This window comes from Leiobunum rupestre, chromosome 3 (genome assembly GCF_980474605.1).
Source record: "Leiobunum rupestre chromosome 3, qqLeiRupe1.1.hap1, whole genome shotgun sequence".
NCBI lineage: Eukaryota > Metazoa > Arthropoda > Arachnida > Opiliones > Sclerosomatidae > Leiobunum > Leiobunum rupestre.
Genome location: NC_143386.1, coordinates 70,268,975 through 70,288,954, shown reverse-complemented (window position 1 = coordinate 70,288,954; position 19,980 = coordinate 70,268,975). Strand labels below are relative to the sequence as shown.

The 19,980-nt window shown below is 36.0% G+C and overlaps 2 protein-coding genes across 3 annotated transcripts; one reads left to right on the top strand and one right to left on the bottom strand.

Annotated features, from left to right (window-relative positions):
- The first annotated feature begins 3,836 nt into the window (after positions 1-3,836).
- On the top strand, positions 3,837-5,417 carry LOC149954492 (RNA-binding protein NOB1). Its single transcript, XM_090170355.1, has 5 exons — positions 3,837-3,956; positions 4,098-4,230; positions 4,302-4,441; positions 4,503-5,027; positions 5,093-5,417. The coding sequence occupies exons 1-5, from the start codon at positions 3,849-3,851 to the stop codon at positions 5,372-5,374; spliced, it is 1,188 nt and encodes a 395-aa protein (XP_090026481.1). The 5' UTR covers positions 3,837-3,848; the 3' UTR covers positions 5,375-5,417.
- Positions 5,418-6,538: 1,121 nt separating this feature from the next.
- LOC149954491 (uncharacterized) lies at positions 6,539-14,518 on the bottom strand. Of its 2 annotated transcripts, none has more exons than XM_090169094.1 (11): positions 13,860-14,518; positions 13,297-13,477; positions 12,852-12,910; positions 12,712-12,783; positions 12,562-12,628; positions 12,442-12,496; positions 12,177-12,380; positions 11,149-11,557; positions 10,798-10,886; positions 9,736-10,001; positions 6,539-9,449 (listed from the first exon to the last, which is right to left on the bottom strand). In XM_090169094.1, exons 1-11 carry the CDS (start codon positions 14,346-14,348, stop codon positions 8,155-8,157), a joined length of 3,186 nt encoding a protein of 1,061 aa, XP_090025220.1. In that variant the 5' UTR covers positions 14,349-14,518; the 3' UTR covers positions 6,539-8,154. The 2 variants fall into 2 exon arrangements, with proteins under 2 accessions (XP_090025220.1, XP_090025221.1); XM_090169095.1 differs by having other exon boundaries at positions 6,542-9,449; positions 11,245-11,557; positions 13,860-14,514.
- Between the last annotated feature and the right edge of the window lie 5,462 nt (positions 14,519-19,980).

The window sequence follows — 19,980 nt, the reverse complement described above, 5'->3', positions numbered from 1 at the left end:
CTAGACGTTATATTCCCTATAAATTAAAATTAAAATGCCAATATTTCGTTACTGAATTTTGTTGATTTTGAATATAAAACGTCTGCAGACAATTAATAGAACTTCATGCGTTGGCCGATAGGTGGCTCTATATGAACTAACAAGTTGGCAAGTTTGCCAAAATATACCTCTCCTCGGAAGAATTGTCCCTAGTGGTATTAATTTCTCGAGATGAACCTTAAAGATATATCTCCGCAATTCAAGGTTATTTACTAAAAACGTAATCCCGGTTCCATCCCGCCCGGTATAAAATTTTAATTAAAATTAAAATAAATGAGACGAAATAACCGATTTTAATTTATTCAAAATATTATAAATTAAGTAATTACAACAGTGATTCAGACGTACTAAAACAATGCACAATTGAATTTAACCCTTTTTATAGTACAAGTTTATCAGTTGAATATAATACGAAGCAAATTTTAATGAAAGAAATATCTACAGATGGTATTTGTATTTTTCTCGCTTACGAAATACTTGCCGCATCTTTAACGCTCATTTTATTTCAACACTCGTAGACTTCCAGTTGACGTTGTGACACATACCGCATGAAAAAGACCAATGCCATCCAATTTCCAATATCATATAATGACTCGCACACCCAGGAAATCATTGACTGCGTTAGAAATCGTAGATATCCAAATATCCACACCAAATATATTTACAAGGAGCAAAAACCTTACCATCAACAAAGCACAGAGAGCCACTTGACTAACCGCCAGCTCTTAAAGCAATAAACGTTAAATTATCGCCTTTGCATTAACACCAGTAGCGGCGCTAAGGGTGGGCTGAAGTGGGCTTTAGCCCCCCTGCATTTCTGAGAGGGGCCACATATTTATAATTAAGAGGCCCCATATTTGAATTTATGAATTTTCTTTATCTCTAGAAATTTGTTTTATTGCCAAGAAAAATTTTTCTGGAAAAAATCAATTTGTTTACTCAATAAGATAGTAGACCATAAACAGATAGATTTGGGAGGAAGGGAGCGGAAATTGGGAGAAAGTTGAATGGACAATAGAAAGAAAAGAAAGGGAATTTAGGGAAATACCCCGGGCGTGCACGTGTCCCCTCCAGGTCGGATACAAGGTCATAGGGGGTCCAGTAAACGCGACGAGAGCCGCACCAAGAAAACGACCTTGCTCTTCTCGCTTCCTGGAAAATGTATAAGGGGTCACTCCATGGTTGTAAGGGCCACAAAATTCTTAGGGGCCACAAAATAATTAGCCCACCTGTGAAAAAACCTTAGCGCCGCTACTGATTAACACAACTATATATAGGTCGTTAATAATACCCGTAAATAAATAACAAAAAACTAACAAAGTGGACCACCCACAGGGTCTACCCTTTAACCCTCTTATCTCGGCTGACTGCGCTAAAACAAGATTTGACCTTTAAAATTACATACGTAATAAATTTAGACTTTAAAAACCATTAATATACTCTTCCGCTAAGCTGAGTTTATAATTTTCAAACAAGCATAACAGCTATCGGTGGATCTGTGGTAGAACATTCGCCTGTCGTGCAGAACGGCCCAGGTTCGAAACCTGGGCGGCGCTTTCGCTTTTAATCAACAGAGGATACGCTACATTAGAATTACTTCAATGCAATAATTTAAATGGAACACGAAATTTCGTTCTATTTAATAACAACCAAAATTTAATACTCTGTTAATTTGTAATAAACGCTTCCGATAAAGCTGAAGGTCTAATTTTCGATGAAGCGTGATAAGTGTCGGTGGTTCTGTGGTAGAACGTCCGCCTGTCAAACAGGAGGTCTCGGGTTCAAATCCCGCCTGATACGATCGCAAAATGATACTAAGACGAATACCGTAAACAAGTGGTGGAAACCCTGCCATTTGGACGTTGAGACGTTTATCGTAACCCTCAGCACTCGGTCCGTCCTAAAAGTCAATAAGAAGAAGATGGAGAGAAAAGCCGCGTATGCATCTCAACACTCACAACCGCCATAATACAAATTCAACACACAACCACCGTAACAAACAAACTTACCATTTCTACACTACACATAAACATTGCAACAAAATTCCCATTACAACTGAGCTGAAACCGTCGCGACGGTGAGCGTTAACGAAAAACAACCAAACCGCACCCTACGCAATCGCAACTTAACGCTCACCGTCAGACCTTGGATTAATAAGGTCAGACGGTGGTTTTGCCAACCTTTAAACACGATTTCACCGGTAACGCGTATTGGACTTTGCCCCGGTAACGCGTTTTGAACTTTGCCCCGGTAACGCGTTCGCAGCCAACAGACAGACAGACACACACACACAGACAGACAGACACGATGATTGTATAACCCCTCCTAGGGGACTATGTTCCCTCGGAGAAGTAAAAAGGCTAATTGCAAAACCATTGATAAGTTTAGTCTGGTCCATTTTTTCAGAGCGTTACTGTAATACTCTTTAATTTTTATATCTCAATAATTATTGTACAGGAAAAAATGTACGTAAGAATATCTAGGCCGAAAAAAAACTTTTTTGTTTTTATGAAACCATTTTTTATACATAAAAATAGCTATACCCACAATTCCGTCTAAAGACGGGGGTGGAAATTAGATTTTATTTGACTCGATTTTCATAAGGAAAACGCCCTCCGATTCTGAGCGCTAATTCGTTAATTTCGGTTCATTTACTTCTGATAATATTTATAGACAGTTACAGAAACTCGTGAAGAATTTTTTCTTATATCCAGTACACACGCTCGTGAGTTGCTGAAACTCTTGGCCACGGCCAACTTTGAGCCTACAGCGGCCATCTCATTCGTTGACGTTTCTGTGTTAACCTATGAGCAAAAGATGTGTATGACGTTAGCGCCCCTAGTGGATTATTATTTTTAGAATAGCTTTTACATTGAAGCCAATATAAAAACCGAGCGTGGCGCTGAACTCCTACACGTTATAGTACAGTTTATATAAGGAAAATCCTTGCTCGCGGAATTTCGACGAATGTGTTGGCCGCTGTAGCGCGAACAGCGCGTGATCATAGACACATTGAGTTGGGAATAAATAGAGGTACAACTAAATCTGGCTGGCGCGGGACCAATTTCGTTCAATATGGAGACTTTTTCAACTATATCGTTCAACCGTGGCGGCATCTGTCTCTAGTGGTGGCAACTATATTGCAATTGAATTTTTGCGCGAATCATATAACTTCGTACAGTCTTCTCAGAACCAGCCTTGGAAATAAGGTTTTATTTTAAACTGGTCCTTATGACCAGTGACCCCCTAGCATATGAATTATTAAACTGGTCCTTATGACCAGTAACCCCCTAGCTTAGGAATTATTAAACTGGTCTTATATAAAATGTTCTAATGTCATTTATAAGCCTAAAAAAACCTATACTACATGTTTAGAAGTTAGATTATGTTGGTAACATTAACTTTACACGTATTCAAAATAGTTAACTGTATTTTATGAGTACCACAAGAATAGTACAATATAGTACTATCTCACCTAAGACTACTACCATAGCCTAGAAGACGCTAGTAATTTACCGTATTCTCTCTCTTTCTCTAGGCCCCGTAACTCCAGAGTCTCCGGTCCGTTACCGCGTAGCCAGGTAGCCTACCGTACTCCAGGGAAAGCGAGACTAGAGGATTGAGGGTTTGAGGCCAGAGGGGGGTTAGACAGTTCGACTCGTTCGAGAGATGCGAGCGAAGGGACTCTACATAAAACCATGCATAGATCAAAGTTGGCCGTGTCTTGGCTAACGAAACTGCAAAAAAGTTGGCTGTGTACGAGCAAAATAAAAAAAAGGGTTAAACCATAGTTTCTCGCAATTTTAAAAATGGCGAACTTTACAGAGGATTCTGTTTCGCGAGTTAAAACCGAAAAATCGTTAATTAAACATATAATTGTAGATTCAGGAGCATTTTTAAGAAATACTAAACTAGAAGTATGTGTGGAAGCAATCTTTTCATTGAAGATTTAATAATAAACTTGTTTTTCCGCAGTTAATTTTATATTTACATTCTAAGCCTTGGTATACTTCCACGTGCTGTATACGTAAATTGACACAGATTTTATTTTGCAATAGGATATTGGAGAAAACATATACACAATACCTGAAGTAATAAATGAAATTAAAGATAAGGCTACAAAACAAAGACTTCAAGTTCTTCCTTATGAATTGCAGTACCGTACACCTTCAGCTGATGATATTCTATTTAGTAAGTGTACAATTATAGTCAGGTCTTCAAAAATAAAAAAATTTACACCTTATATCCTTTTGTGATTAAAGTCACAGAATTTAGCAAGAAAACTGGGGACTACTCAAGTTTATCTGCCACTGATATAAAAGTACTTGCACTTTCTTATTTAATTCATAAAGAAAAGATAGGTACTGAGAATCTACGTAAAGAACCAGTCAAAGGCAGTCAGGTGCGTTATTTAAAAATAAATGTAAAATAACATTAAAAATAATGAAAAAGATCCTGAATAGGTTATTTCAAATTCTTATGTGAAAGAATTAAGTCGATCTGTTGTTGGATTTTATGTTCCCAAAGAAGAGAAGAAATTAGAACTTGAAGAAAAGTTAAATGATCTAAAAATAGGCAATGATGAGGATGATGAAAATGACTTATCATCAAGCGAAGACAGTGATAATGACCAAGATACTTGGATAACACCCGAAAATTTGGAAGAAGCTAGACGCAAAATGGGAGCTTTGGATACCCTGCCAGCAGATATTAGTGTGGCTTGTTTAACAACTGATTTTGCTATGCAAAATGTTATGATCCAAATAGGAATACACATTATTTCACTCGATGGTCTTTTAATAAAACAAGCTAGAACCTTCATTTTAAGATGTTTCGCTTGCTTCAATATCACGTCCATTATGACCAAACAGTTTTGTCCAAAATGTGGAAATAAAACCTTGAAAAGGGTGGCAGTTTCCATTGGTGAAGACGGAGTTAAAACTATTCATCTAAACTTCAGACGGCCTATAAATATTAGAGGAACTAGAGTAAGAGCTCTTTATATAACTGTAGTTGAAAGTGGTTGTTTAATATAAATATTTTTAAACTTAAGTATTCTTTACCGATGCCGAAGGGCGGAAAACATGCCGTCAATCCCATCTTATGCGAAGATCAAAACATTGCACATAATAGACCTAACAAGATGGGCAAGGAAGTTGTAGATATTTTTGATCCAGCATTTGAAGTTCGAAATTCTCCGTTCGCTCTTAATGACATATACAGCCGAGCAGGAAAATTAGGAATCAAGAATAAAGCCACAACCCAGAGAAGAACCAATCCTAACAGCAGCGGAAAGAGAACCGGAAATAAGTCTAGAAAAAGACCAATTTTGTAAACTAAACCATTGTATATAAGAAAATAAATTTGTTCAAAATTTATTTTTTTTAAATCCTCATCTATTACTTATATAGTTTTGAGACAATTTGAAAGTGGTAATAGTTCTCAGCTTTAATTGTAAACCTGGTAAATGGACTTATTCGAAACTCACTTCTTCTCCCTTAAAATCACTAATTTTCAAAGGATGATAAAATACGCTAATAAGTAGATTAGTCCATATTGAAAAGGGATAAAAAAGCTAAACCTTTAACAAATTTGAAGAAATTTAAAAACTTTCAAAAAACTTGGACCAAATAGAGTGGAAAATCCAACGGTAGACCAGTTTCATCCTATTCATATTTACTCTCCCCCTATTCGGCTTTCCGTTGCTACGCAACATGTTTCAAGATTTTTAATGTTTAGGCTTAGTTTCTATTTTCAGTGTAACAGTCGCAAGCCAGATTTCCCGCACAGTACTGATGAGTCAAAATAGGATGAAACCGGCTTACCGTTGGAATTTCTGGCTATTTTATTTAGTTTTTTACTCTAATATCTATTTGGTCAGAGTTTCGAGTCTTTGTTTGCACGAAGTTTTTAAATTTCTTCAAAATTGTTTAGGGTTTAACTTTTTTCTCCCTATTCATCATGGACTAATCTACTTATTAGTGTATTTTATCATCCTTTGCAATGCAGTCCATAGGTGGTTCCTTTTAACTAATTTTCAACCTTCTTTTATAATGCAGATATAGCTTCCTAATTGAACTTTTAATAAATATTAAAAAGTTTGCTCTACAATATACACTTCAATTGGAAGCACTTTAAAAAATTTTATGAGAATTACTAGAACATGGTGTTTCGGAAATAGACTGCAGTGACAACAAGTTTGATGTTAACTAAATTTTGCAAGGTTTTTGTTTCTCTTTGTAGGATTCGTAAAAAAATTGATCTTAACTTTGTTCGTATAACTAACTACCATAAATAAATTTAAATATCCCAAACTAGAAATGCAAATTATTAGCCGGTTTTGCTATGGATGGTTTAGCTGCCCAAATAAAATCCCGGACACATCCTGGTTCTGTATGAATCTTGCTGAATTAACGTGTGGTTTATTAAATAAAAGTAGTGATACCCTCAAGTTTTAATTCTTTGAAAAAATTAGCCCAAAATTGACGCATTTCAACCTTTTATTTATTCCAAGACTCACTTTGGTACAATAATATCTCACCATTGAGTAAAATAATTACCAAATCTTTTTTGTGACAGTCCTAGAAATATATTTCTCAGGTTTTTTTTTTTTTCATAAACAATGTATAAGTTTTCTTTTTTTTTCAAATTTCCAAATCATTTTCTCATAAATAGCGTTTTCTTTCCTCAAAGCTCAAATTATGAGAACATGACCACACTTCTTTAAGCACTATTTTTTTTGCGAGGGTTCATTTTGTTGTCTATATTTATTTTTATATTTACACTTACACAAAGAAGTGAATCGGATGCCTTAGTATTGTGGTATCAATGATTGTAGAAACGATTAAAGACTTTTTCATATAGAAATACAAGTACTGTATTTTAACACCGGCCTAAACTAAAAATAAATTAGAATACAAATGGGGGAAGGGAAAAATTAAAAATAAATAACCTAATAGCATACCTGACTATTAAATTAATTTTAAGACCTGAATGTAACACTTAACTACGAACGAACGAAAGATAAGTTTTTTTTAATACAGGGCACAACAGCGTAAATTGTTTGACTGTGGCAGATAAAAACAATTTAAATTTAATAAAAAAGTATTCCAATGCTTGATAATAACAAAAGTCCTGTCTTAATTAAAATTTTGACTGATTTCCTTAAGATTTATCGCGTTATAACGGTGGAGGATAAATAATAAACAGAATATACTTACAAAATAATTTTGTTACACGCACAATCTCAAAACAAACGGGTCTGATAAAATGTAATGGTATTTCTCATTTTGTTTTGGATACGGTAAAGCAAAACAAAATCTGTAGGAATGAAATTAGACTTTTAAATGAAAGCGTGTAAGATTATGACCAGGATTGGCGTTTTAAAATGGATAGCCGCATATTCATCAATGATAAATTAAAACATTGTCTTTATACACGAACAAATAGTTCTAATAGGCACTATTTAAATATTAATTAATATTAATATTTAATGTTTCAAATGAGTTTTTGTTGGCATGGTTTTTTCTGTATAACAAGTAACTGGCACACAAGTCTTTTCAATTTGTTTTTCGATGTCAGCATAAAACATGACAATTCTAGAGTTTTTTCATTACATTTTCTCCATCTCTTTGCATAGATACGTAAAAATCTTCAACATTATCACTTCCTCTCTGTCTTTTTTTTACTATCTGTATCTTCATTTCACGGTTAAGTTGCTATCACAATTGCATATTACTTTATTCGTAAAGAGAATTTTTTTCAATAAAATTAACATTTTTTAAATATATTTTTTTTTGCTTTGTTACTATTGACTATGTATGTACAAAAAGAATCTGCGATAAATTTGATAGTTTTCTCCATACCAACTTTTAATTTAATTTCTCCGGGCTGGCTCTTGCTTTCGGGCAAAATTGGATACTGGGGAGCTGTTGCTAAGTAGCTGAATTTAGTTCCTCAAAAAATGTGTTTGAATAACCTCGTTGCTTTGAAGGATGCCCAGTTAAAAACAAACAGTGCGCAAATTCAGCTATTAGAGACCCAACATCCGAGGTATTTTAGTCCTCATTGACCTAAATAAGCCCCCTTTATCCCAGAGGGCTGAATTTCGGTGGACTAACTATTTTTCACAATATCATCTCCAAAATTTTTTTCTTCTTTGCACTCTGGTCCACGATGTCCAGCGAGTCCACAGTTATAACAACTCGCCACTTTCAAAGTGCTCTGAGGAAAAGGGCAAATTCCGGGAAATGGTGGAACTTCGCAAGGCGGTGGAGGTAGAGAACTGGCATTTAAACCCCCATTAGGCGTTCCTGGATGTGGCGGGGCTAATAGATGGAATCCTGGAGCTGCCGTGTAAAGCATTTCATGGCTAGCATTCTGCGAGGCCCCAATGGTGGAAACACTCAGTCCCTGTAGATAGCTAAAGTGCGGTAAGGTAGCTGAAATGAAGTTATTGACCCCTCCAGCAAATTGTAGTGGAGGAAATAGGTGCATGTAACTATGGTAAGGCAAAGTCACAGCGACAGGAGTACCTCCACCATTAGAGGGTTGTTGCTGTAGATTAGCGGGGCTTGAAGAGACACCACCGATTTGAGAAGGACACACTAAAGGGCCTAAGGAGGAAGAAACCGACGTGGTGCAGTTACAGTTAGACAGGCAATTTGTGATTGGTAATGGCATGATATTTCCACCAGCGCTGGAAGCGGCGATGGGTGGCTGTGGCAAGATCATGTATGGCACTACCTCGGCCATCTGAGGATGAGTATTTACTGACTGCTGTTGGGATGCTTGGGAAGAATTTTTATCCATCAAGTGACCTTTGGGTGGCGTGTATCGATGATGGTTGTTTCCGTGCATCGACGTGACTGTAGTAACTGTGTTATTGTTCCTCAAGGCAGTGGGATTTCTAGAATGGGGTGGGGGAACACTGGTACAAGGCCCCGTCGAAACTACCGGAGTGAAGGCCATCATACCCTGAGCCATCGTCAAATTACCACCACGGTCTTGATTAGATTGTAATGGCATGTTTGAATTCAAGTGGCTTGGCCGGGGAATTCCTGGAGGAGGAACCGTTGTGTTGCTCATTTGTAGAGGAATTCTTCCGTCAAACAATATAGGAGCCAAACCGCCAAATTGGTTTCCAACCGAAGAACGGCACTGCTGCAAGGGCAACGAATTTGGCTTAAAGGGATGAAGCATCATAGGAGCAGTTGTTACAATTGGAGGTTGGTTCTCGGGCAAGCCATTTGTCTGTCTTGAAGGTATTTGAGTAGCCACTACACTCGCGTAATTGTTGACCGCAGAGTTTCCATAATTATGCGTAGTCATGGTTGTATTTGTCGTGCTATAACCACAGGTATTTACAAAACTAACTGGGGATTTTTCCGTATCAGTCTTTAGAGTAGCACCTAAATAGTTGGTTAAAAATTACCCAATGTGTTAAATCATGAACAAATTATTTGCTAAGCGTTTACTATTTCCCATGCAATTAAAAAGCCACTGAATTGTGGTCATAAAAAGAAACTTTACTAGCTCATTCACAGTTTGTAAATACATGCGGTAAATAATATTGAAAAAATAAAACTAAAAAATGCAAAACTATTCAAGCATAAATATTTTTTTTGCAAAGCAAAATGTGTCTTATAAAATAAAATTACTGAGCCCATTGGCTAAATCTTTGAAATGTTATCTTACCAGCGGATAGGTTTTCGTCAGAGCTCGAGGTTCGACTATTTTGACCTTGAATACTATTCTCTATAAGTGGTGGACTGGGCGGAGGGCTGGAACTTTCGCTGCCAGGAGAAGATGGAGAAAAGTTATATACCGCTGACATTTGAGTGACTGGCATGGCTGGGCCAGAGCTGTTGTTAGATGATACTGGTACTTTGTGATTTTGTGCGCACTGATGATGGTGATGATTGCGATGATGAAACATATTGCCACCATTTGGAGGATTGGTTCTAAGAAAATCAAGTTACGAAGTTTTAAAATGATTTAAGCAATTAATTCCAAAATTATATGAAAAATGTTCATGGTCCCTAAAGGAAAGTTTGATAATTAGAGGTTTACTTGTCGCTGGAGCGCCCATTGAAATCTTCATTAAGAGCTCTTATCGGAATAAGTAACTAGATTTTCACTTAATTAGATTACTGATAGTGATAATGTACCAGTTGATACATTTACAGAAACCGCAGGGCCATTTGTTTGGGAATTGTTTTAAAATATATTTCCTTGAAAATAATTGAGAATTTGGCTTTAATTAAAGTTGCATGAAATAAATTAGGAGTAAATCGAACCTTTTCATAACTATAAAAGTTTCAAATAAGAAAACCTCCTTATGACCGATACTAGGTGGCCTTACACAATCAGGAAAATGGAGGGTTTCCATTAGAGAGAGGAACTTAGGTAGCAGAAATATAAATCAGGGTTGCCACAGTTTTTTAATATTCAAACTCCGACTTTTCCAGGTTTTCCCTGACCACCTTCGGAGATTTTTCCCGACTTATTTTATGCCACAATTTGGTATTTTTTAAACTATTTTAGTAAAGGTCAACTGAAATGAAATTAACTGACATTACCCTGATTTTTAACCTAATTTATAAAATTCACTGACATTTCCCTGATTTTTAGACTAATTTTTTAAATTCCCCAACATTTAGACTAAATTTTGATATCTCCTGACTTTTCCAGTACCGTGTCAACCCTGTAAATACGTTCAGCTGACAGCCAACACAATAAAAATACACAAAAAATTACCCAATTGAATCAAGGACTTTCTTCAATTTTCCAGCTGCCCCCTTCATCAAACCGACATTTTCTAATTCATCCTGAGACATACCCTGCAACTACAATTAGAAAGATAAAATGTCAAAACGTTACTAAATAAATTTTTCTCTAAGAAATTGAAAATAAAGAAATAAAACTAGTTGTAATATTAAACTAAATTCAAAAAATAACCTCAAATGACTGAGTAAACAGGGGGATACGAATATTAACGTTTAAAGAAAACCTCAAAAGAAAATAAAAGCCAATCAGTCACCTTTCAACTTTTGAAAATAAGAACCAAATAATTACAAAGATTTAAACTTTGCTTAAATGGTTTCAAACCTCATGTATTCTGTAGGGTCTGAGATTATCAATGTATTTCCGTAGCCTTTCCCTCGTTAGAAGTTGTTCCAGCAAGCAGATATCGCCACTCCCTACCTTAGAGTTATTGCTACGAGAACCTTGACCATTTCCATAGCCTGATGAACTGCTCGAACTACTGCTTCCGCAATTATTTCCAGGATTACTGTTCTTGGCTCGTAAGGCTCGAGGCACTGAAGGGTTGTTTCGATGGTATGATGTTGGTGGATACGAAGTGTTAAACCCCTGTTGTTGGGTCTGCCATGGCGATGCTGATCGAGAACTCGTCCCGGACGCTGGAGGTGACACAAAGGGGGAAGAAACGGGCGAGGAAAGTGGAGAAGGACCCGGTGAGGATGAAGATGGCAATGCTGATGGTCGGGATGAAGGTCTGGTAAATGAAAATCACAATTAAATTGTAATAAGCCAGTTACAATATTCAGAATACACGGTCACACGCCAGCTAGAATCCCCTACTTTACTAGTTAATAACCAAACTTAATGTCATCATGGGTTTCAAAGTTACAAGTTCCAAACCGATTCATTTCCCTAGTTCAGAAAGCAGCGCAAGGAGGGATTGGACCATTCAACTAGTATTTGTGAGGAATAAAATATTAGCTTGCCAAATTTTTTTAAAATGCAAGATACACAATTTGACTTCAAAAATTTTCATTATCACGAACCCTACTCATGTGAGCTACTTTGAATAAACTAGGCATGTGCGAGCCTTGAGTAAGAAAAATAGTTTCAAGTACTCTAAAGTTAAGCCTAGGCTGAGTACTCTAACCAAATCTAGTACTCGCACACGCCTGGACTAAACTAACACCAAATTTAATTTTAATATCTGGTTTTAAAGGAAATATTGAAATATTTTAGCTGCTCGTGTGACCATAGCAAGAAGTCAATAATTTTTAATTTAGATTAAAATTTCCTCAAAGTAATTCAACGCCCAGTTGAGATAAAATAAAACACAAGCCGAAAGTACTGAAATTGCAAAATTGAATAGTCACCTTGACTCGTTAACGTTGCTTGGAGGACTAGTTTGCGGAATTGCCCCATCCAAATAAGGAGGAGGTACCGGTTGAAATTGGGGCTGTTGTCCGTAAGAGTTTGAGTCAATTGCCGAGAGTTGCGTCGTTGCAAGGGGAGGCTTGGAATTTAAGAAGCTCAAAACAGAGTCGTTGTTTAACAGGGCATTATTATTTGATAGTTGCCTAATATCAGAACACAATCGTGAGTAAAAAATAGTTCCAAGATGAAAATTTTTAGGATTACCTAAAGAATTCTGCCATTTGAGGCACAGATGCATTGTTGCCCTCATCAACTAAGCCTTAAGGACAGTTTATTAATAACTGAAATTATCTCGCAACTATACAAATACAAGTTTCTACTTACTAGGTAAATGTGGAACAGATAACTCAGAGGTGCTAATAGAATTAGCGCGAGCCACTGACTGTAGAAGCTAGTTTGGATAATGCATAAGATGATACATTTTTGATTGTTGAACGTTTTAAACAGTTGGGAGGTAAATAATTTAACTCTTACTTTTTGGTGAAAATTTAATATTTCAGAATAGTTCCTAACAACTTCGTAGCTCTTGCCATTAGTCCATAAAGCCTAACAGCAAAAAGGAGCAAAGCGGTAAGAAAATGTTGAAAATTCAACGAGGGGAAAAATAAACTTACTTTTATCCTAAAACCTCTGTTCTTTTCAATACCACAGATTTCCAAACTGCTTAGTAGCGCTAAATATTTAAAAAGTCATAAAAAACTCTCTTAAAGTTAAAATAAAGTAGGTTTGGTAAGGGATTAATAAAAGGTCTGTTGTTGAAGCTAGAAGAGCTGTTTCAAAGTGTCAAAGCCTTTATTTATACAAAATATTGGAAAAATCTCACACGTGTGCTTATTTTGCGGGCATTTCTAAAAGCTTAATAATGGAAGATGATATGTTCAAAGAATATAAATGCTAAACTTAAGGAAAATGCCTATCATAATATACCACAATGCATATTTAGCTAACTGAGATTTCAAATTAAATTACTGCTACAATTACTAGCCAAAAATTCCGAAACACTAATTACTTAAATAAGAATAAAACACGAAACATATGAAAAAAAAAAGGTTAACTTACTTCTGACTGGTTCAATCTGTGCCGGAGTAGCAGAGAGATCATTGGGCCATTCTCCAACGTAGCTGTTAGTGCCAGCCAAAGCTGAATTTTCGGCCAAAACTGGTAAAATTTCAAGATCATTTGAAGGTGGTGGTGTTAAAGTGGAAAATGACCACACGGCGTTGTTGTACACTTCGTAATCCTGAAAAAATTAGTGTCAAAATGTTATTATTAAAAATAAATTCACTTTTTAATAACAGTGTGAATGTTTCACCCATTCTTTAACAGAAGAAAACTCAAAAAAGGAATTGCCAACTCAAAATACCCTACTTAGGAGAGAAGTAAAACTAAAAGCTCAGGAGTTAGTCTAGCCAAAGCATTAAGCTAAAATCCTTACATCATTTTTACCTGAAATTTATTAATTTATCTGAAAAGTTTCATAAAATTATGTTCCTTTCAACAAAATAAAATACAAAAACAAACATTTCCATAGGCTAACTGAATAAACAAAAATAGCCTAAGTTTTTAAGACTTGGGTTCTGATCCCCCTCCCCCTTAAAAAAAAAGAACTGCAAAGGCGTTACCTGAGCAGGGAGAAATGTTTCTTTAAGTTTAAGGAGTTTATCCGAAAGAACACTTTGCTCTTGAAATGAAAATGCAGGATGATGAGATGCCAAAGTTAACATTAACACAACATCATTGACGCATTTCACATCCGTATGAAGCATCAGAGTCAATTTCTCAGTTTGTAACTGTTCGATGATCAGGTTATAAATGATAGAAGCGCATCGCCGATTTGAAGATTCGATTAAAATTAGCGAAATTAATAAATTACTACGAACAACGGCGTCAGTTAAGTTCGATAATTTAAGTATCTCGCTTTCAGTACATAGTTTTAGTTGGGTGTCTTTCATAGCTTCATAGGAATCCCGTTTTCCGTAGGTCTCCAAGAGATTCCAGAAAAACCTAAGCTCGAAAGGGGTGCACATATCGAAAAGGCCGCACATTACCTCGATACGAAGGGATTGATTTGATTCCTTGAACCATAATAGCACTTCTTGAACACAGACCATCGTGCGCCGTAGTAACGAAACGTTAACACGATTATAATAATTTAAATTCGCTAGAATTATCCGTCGAAATCTCGTATAAAAACTGCGACGAGACGACGACGCGCATAAAAGAACCCGTCCGCCATTACAGGCTGACAGCAGGGATGCCGGGAATGACTGATCAAAAGTCACATTTCCTTTATTTTTTTGGTTTAGTCCAGTCCACTTTCCATTTGACCTAAAAAATGATATCATAATTTTTAAAATATATTTTAAAGTATTTAAAATAAAGATATAAACGAAATAACGTTGTAATCATTAAAAAATTATTTAAATTTTATTTATTTTTACCCCCTCCCCAAATGATCAATAAAATTTATACCATAAATTTTTATGATCCTGTAATGTTCTTACGAAAATCATTACAAAAAACTTTTTTAGATAATCACTTAAATAGTATAAAAGAAATGGAACACCATCATTTTTTTGCACGAATAAAAACACTTTTTAATTACAATATAAAACTTATTTACATTACATTGAGTTTGTAATGTAAATAAGTTTTATATTGTAATTAAAAAGTGTTTTTATTCATGCAAAAAAATGACGGTGTTCAATTTTTTTATACTATATTAGCATGAAGGTCTACAACTTAATTTATTTAATCACTTAAATATTGAAAAATAATATTTTTTCAACTTGGTAAAAAATTTATAACTTCGAAACTATATCGGCGCTAATATCAGTGGCGTAGCCAGGATTTTGGTCTCGGGCGGGACCATAGATATAAGAAACGTATATAAAGGTCTAGATAAAATATTTCAAAGGGAGTGAATACGGAGGTGACAACTAGCAGAAACGCGTTATTTCTGCAGGCTATCCTTATAAGACGCTATCTATCGGTAAGAAAGCTCGTGCTACCGTTGCGAGAGCCATTGTCTCCTGCTTAAAAATTATACTAAAAGTCACCAACAGATGGTGTCTAAAGACTACGGCCTGCGGAAAGGTCAAGCACTTACAAGGAGACTACCCGAGGTGGTTATCACAATTCATCTTTTTGGGTAGGTTTTGAAAATTTAATTTTTTCAAATTTTTTAAGTAAGTAAGTACCCTGTGAAACCGAGAAAATCAAATGCTTTTTTAAATGGAGATTTTTTTGTTTTGAGAGATCAAAAACATTTTCGGTTGCCATGGGAAAACTAAAGCCCATTGCAACTTTTCCTTTTGGAAATTTTCATACTACCATAAGGTCTACTTAACCCCCGAGTTTCAACAAAATAGGTGATAACCACCTCGGGTAGTCTCCTTGTTAGTAGGTGGTTTTTTTTTCGCCTGTCCCAGGACAAAAAGTGTAAACTTTTTACCCTAAAACGTTTTATTCGCCTGTTCTCGGGGTAAGATTTACCCTGTCCCGAATTTTGTTCGCTTGTTCCAGAGCTCAAACGTTACACTTTTTACTCCTCCTCGAAAGGAGGTGTAGAGGGAGTAATCTAGTTTATATAGAAAATTCGTCTGCTTAAATTTCGTTTCACGAAAACATAACGGGTTTTGAACATCTTCACATGTGGCAAGCTTTTAATAACGAATATCCAATTGTTAAATGCTATTTAATGACATAAAAGTTGCTTGATGACTTAGACCTAAGGTGGTGTCTTGGGTATTAGCCTAGCTGATTATTATTATTATAAAATAAATAAGAAAAATTAGTCCTATATTGATGATATCACCACCGGTCACCATCTTAAAAACAAAACAAATATATAACCTTTAACCTCTAAGTTCTAACTACTCCCTTCTTACTCCAACTCGTTTTTTTTTTCGTCAAGATAGAATTGGAGTAAAATGACGTCATAGGGCTACACTTTTGAACCTGCTCAAAAAACCCAGAACAGGCGCAAAAAAAAACACCTATTACTCAAACCACGGCCAACTTCGATCGCGCGTACCGCGCTTTAGCGGCCCCGTCAATCGCCTGAATTAACCATAGCCGTGTATATATTTTCCCACCAGGCTTTCGCTACGACCAAAATTTAACGTTAGTCAGATAGGAAAAATCCACAAAAACAATTATTGTTAAATAAATTTTAAAAAACATTAAATTAAACCGAATGTAGGTTAATATTTAACTAATAGTACAATATTTTTTTCATGATTAAAATTTTTCAACGGTGTTTATAAATTATAAAAGAGTTAAACAGAAACCAAGAACCTCCTCTAGATGCTGCCAGGAACATAGTGTTATTGTTAAACCATGAAGTAGCAGATCTTTTGTTTTTAATAATTATTAATTTAGTCAACCATGGTAGTAAAAGAAAATATTTATAATTATTGATTAATACTTGAAACACATGTAAATAAATAAATAAAACAAAAAGTGAAAAGAAGATTCACTGTAACTTATTAATAATTAAATATATTATTTTAACATTTTTTATTAAATAATATTAAGTTAAAATATATTATAAGCGCAATAAATTATAATTTTAGGTTTCCACAAGTTTTAAGCTTTCGTCTTTTAAAACCTAGAATAATATTGTATATTTAGAAAGGGCCGGTTTGTAAATTTATCTGACTGAAAATTTTTTTCCATAATAAAGTTACAAACCTGAACAGAAATCATCCTCCTTGAAATGCAGGCTGAAGACCATCTATCTTTTACCTATTTAGTTCCAAAGATAACCTAAGCATCTTTTATCTTCAATTATATTAGTTTTAAGATTCTTACTCTTAAAACTAATTAGATTTACAGAAAATACTACCTAAGAACGGTTACAAACTCGTGAATTTGCTATATATATACTATTAAAGGGAATATAACCTCAGGTTTTAGGTGTGGAACACCAAACTTCGACCATTTCCCGCTCCCTCCTATGACTTTAGATATTTTTGGCGCTGTTTAGTGACTTCCCGCCAAAATTGCTTACATAAAATAGCATAAAAACATAAAAAACGACTGGACGTTATATTCCCTTTAATAAAGATTTAGAAATTTTAAGAGATACATTATTTACGCGTCAAAACGCTCTAAGCACCTCTACAGCCTTCAAAACTATGTATTCTAATATGGCGCCTTCGCGTAAAAAACGCGTCTCTTTTTCTTCGTTTAATATTTATAAGGTAATATTTTTTTTAATTATGAATTATACATAAATATATTGCGCAAAGATAGTTTAACTAACTATACCTTGTTTTTTCTAAATAGGAAAGTGGAAAACCGATGAACATAAGGCATCGCTTGGGCCATGATTTAATCGGTTTCAGAATAACTCCGCCCTAAAATCCACGTGCAGCGCGCGCTTGAACTAGAAACGATTTTAACCTTTAGCGCGCGCCACGTGCGGTTTTTTGGGCAGAATTATTCTGTAACCGATTGCATCATGACACCAGGCGCCAATTTGATCGTTCAACGTTCTTATACATATATACGTTCTTGGTAATTGTTATTTAGTTTCCATATTTATCAGAGGTTATTTCAGAAAACTTACGGAAAAAGTGAACTACCGGTTCAACCATTCAATTTGACTTGACTAATACCATATGTAACATAATTACTCATAAGTGTGCCAAAAGGAACGTCTTCTCAATGAGACCTTGTTCACAGGATATGACGTGATTGACGTCACTTTCCAATGACGGCTTTTTCGTCATTAAAACCAGGTCTGACGGGGAGGGAAGGAAGTTAAAACCGGTTTTGCGCGCAGTTCGTTCGTAATTTCTTTGGTGGCTGTGAAACAAGGTCTCATTGAAATTTTTAATACAGAGATGTTATATAGAGGCATACTTATGAGTAATTATGTTACATATGTTAATACTGATGATAGTTTAAAAGACACTGAAACCAAGATTTTGGAATCTCATGTAAGCATATTTTAAACCACACTGAAATAATTAAATTTTAGTTAAACTGTGATGATTTCATTGATTTGTGGTATTTCAGACTTACAATGATTGCTCAAAGTTAACGTGTGACTTTAAGGGTGACACGGTAGATATAGTAGATTTTTGAGATTTTTATGATTTTCCTAAAGCTGTTAAAATAACTTAATATTATGTCAGATAAAAAAAAAGTTTTTAATACGTTGCCTACGATCTGTTTTATGTTATTCCACGTGATCATATTTACTTATTTAGTTTAAATTGTTTCTATGAGATGGCGCGACTATCGCGATTCCACTCTGATGGCAGCCTTCTAGCTGGTACGTCCCCGCCCAATTCAATCGTGCTTCTAGTGTAATTTCTATTTCTATGGCTCCATGGAGGAATAGTAGAGGAGGGGAAAGGAAAGAAGGCGCCAAATCCGACAGCGTAGTGCCTGTTCGAGGCGGGGGGAAAAAAGAGGGGGAAAGTCGAGGTAGACTTTTTAAAGAATTCAAACCCTAACCGGTAGATCGCGCCATGATCGCACTGCCTTTGTTGGAATGTATGAATAGATAAAAGTCTACCTCGACATACCCCCCCGTTTCTACATCCCCCTTTACGCGATATCTGAAGAGGAATGTCAGTGCCTAGCCCAATAAGAACTATCAATACCACTCCAGGGCTATTCCTCTATGATGGCTCAAACTAAGAGAGCTCGCGCTCTTGGTCACGTGCCTTCCTCGGCGTCTGCTAGGTGTCAATATAGACAGTATATATAGGGATATATACTGTCTATGGTGTCAATTCCGTATTTTATGTTAGGCCTAGACCTTTATATACATTTCTTATATCTATGGGCGGGCCACACCAGTCCATTTAAAAATTAAAGAGTTTTGTAGGTGCATCCATACGGTTTCAGGGGGACACGTGCCCCTGGTTACGCCACTGACCAAAATTTAAATCGAGGGGTAAGACACTTATGATTTTTGTGTACACCGGGAGTTCGAACTCTGCAGAGTTCACGGGAGTTCGGGAGAGTTCTCGAGAGTTCGGGAGAGTTCTCGAGAGTTCGAGGGAGTTCGAGGGAGTTCGAGGGAGTTTGAGGAGAGTTCGAGGAGAGTTCGAGGAGAGTTCTTGAGAGTTCGTGAGAGTTCTCTAGAGTTCAGGGGAGTTCATAAGAGTTCCAATAGCAAATGTATACCTGAGTTCTTGAGTGTCTTACCCATAGATATAAGAAATGTATATAAAGGTCTAGATAAATTTCGGGGCGTCTAAGCCTAACATAAAATACGGAATTGACACCTAGCAGACACCGAGGAAGGCACGTGACCAAGAGCGCGAGCTCTCTTAGCATTTTAGTACTAAGTGCTTGACATTTCCGCAGGCCGTAGTCTTTAGACACCATCTGTTGGTGACTTTTAGTATAGTTTTTAAGCCGGAGACAATGGCTCTCGCGACGATAGCACATTGAGTTGGGAATATTAATCTAGAGATCCAATCAAATCTGCTCCCCGCGAAACAAGTTTTTGAAAATTACGAATGTGTCGTCTCCTCTAAAATGATGAGAAAACGTTATCATATGACCCGTGGCGCCATCCATTATTTTTTTTAAACAAAATCTTTTTGCCGGAAAACGCGTCTTATTTGAACGAACCATCGAGAGATAGACGGCGCCACGGGTAGAATGATAACGTTTTCTCGTCATTTGGAAGCAGACGACGGTATTCTTATTTTTAAAAACTTGTTTCGCGAAATACTGAAATCCGACGTTTCGAATTTTTCGATTGGACCTCTA

Coding starts and splice junctions, on each gene's coding strand:
- LOC149954492 (XM_090170355.1), top strand. CDS start 3,849: ATGGCGAACTTTACAGAGGATTCTGTTTCGCGAGTTAAAACCGAAAAA. Junction 3,957..4,097: donor TAAGAAATACTAAACTAGAA/GTATGTGTGGAA, acceptor ATTTTGCAATAG/GATATTGGAGAAAACATATA. Junction 5,028..5,092: donor TAAATATTAGAGGAACTAGA/GTAAGAGCTCTT, acceptor TTTAAACTTAAG/TATTCTTTACCGATGCCGAA.
- LOC149954491 (XM_090169094.1), bottom strand. CDS start 14,348: ATGGTCTGTGTTCAAGAAGTGCTATTATGGTTCAAGGAATCAAATCAA. Junction 12,497..12,561: donor ATCTGTTCCACATTTACCTA/GTAAGTAGAAAC, acceptor ACTGTCCTTAAG/GCTTAGTTGATGAGGGCAAC. Junction 9,450..9,735: donor TGACGAAAACCTATCCGCTG/GTAAGATAACAT, acceptor CCAACTATTTAG/GTGCTACTCTAAAGACTGAT.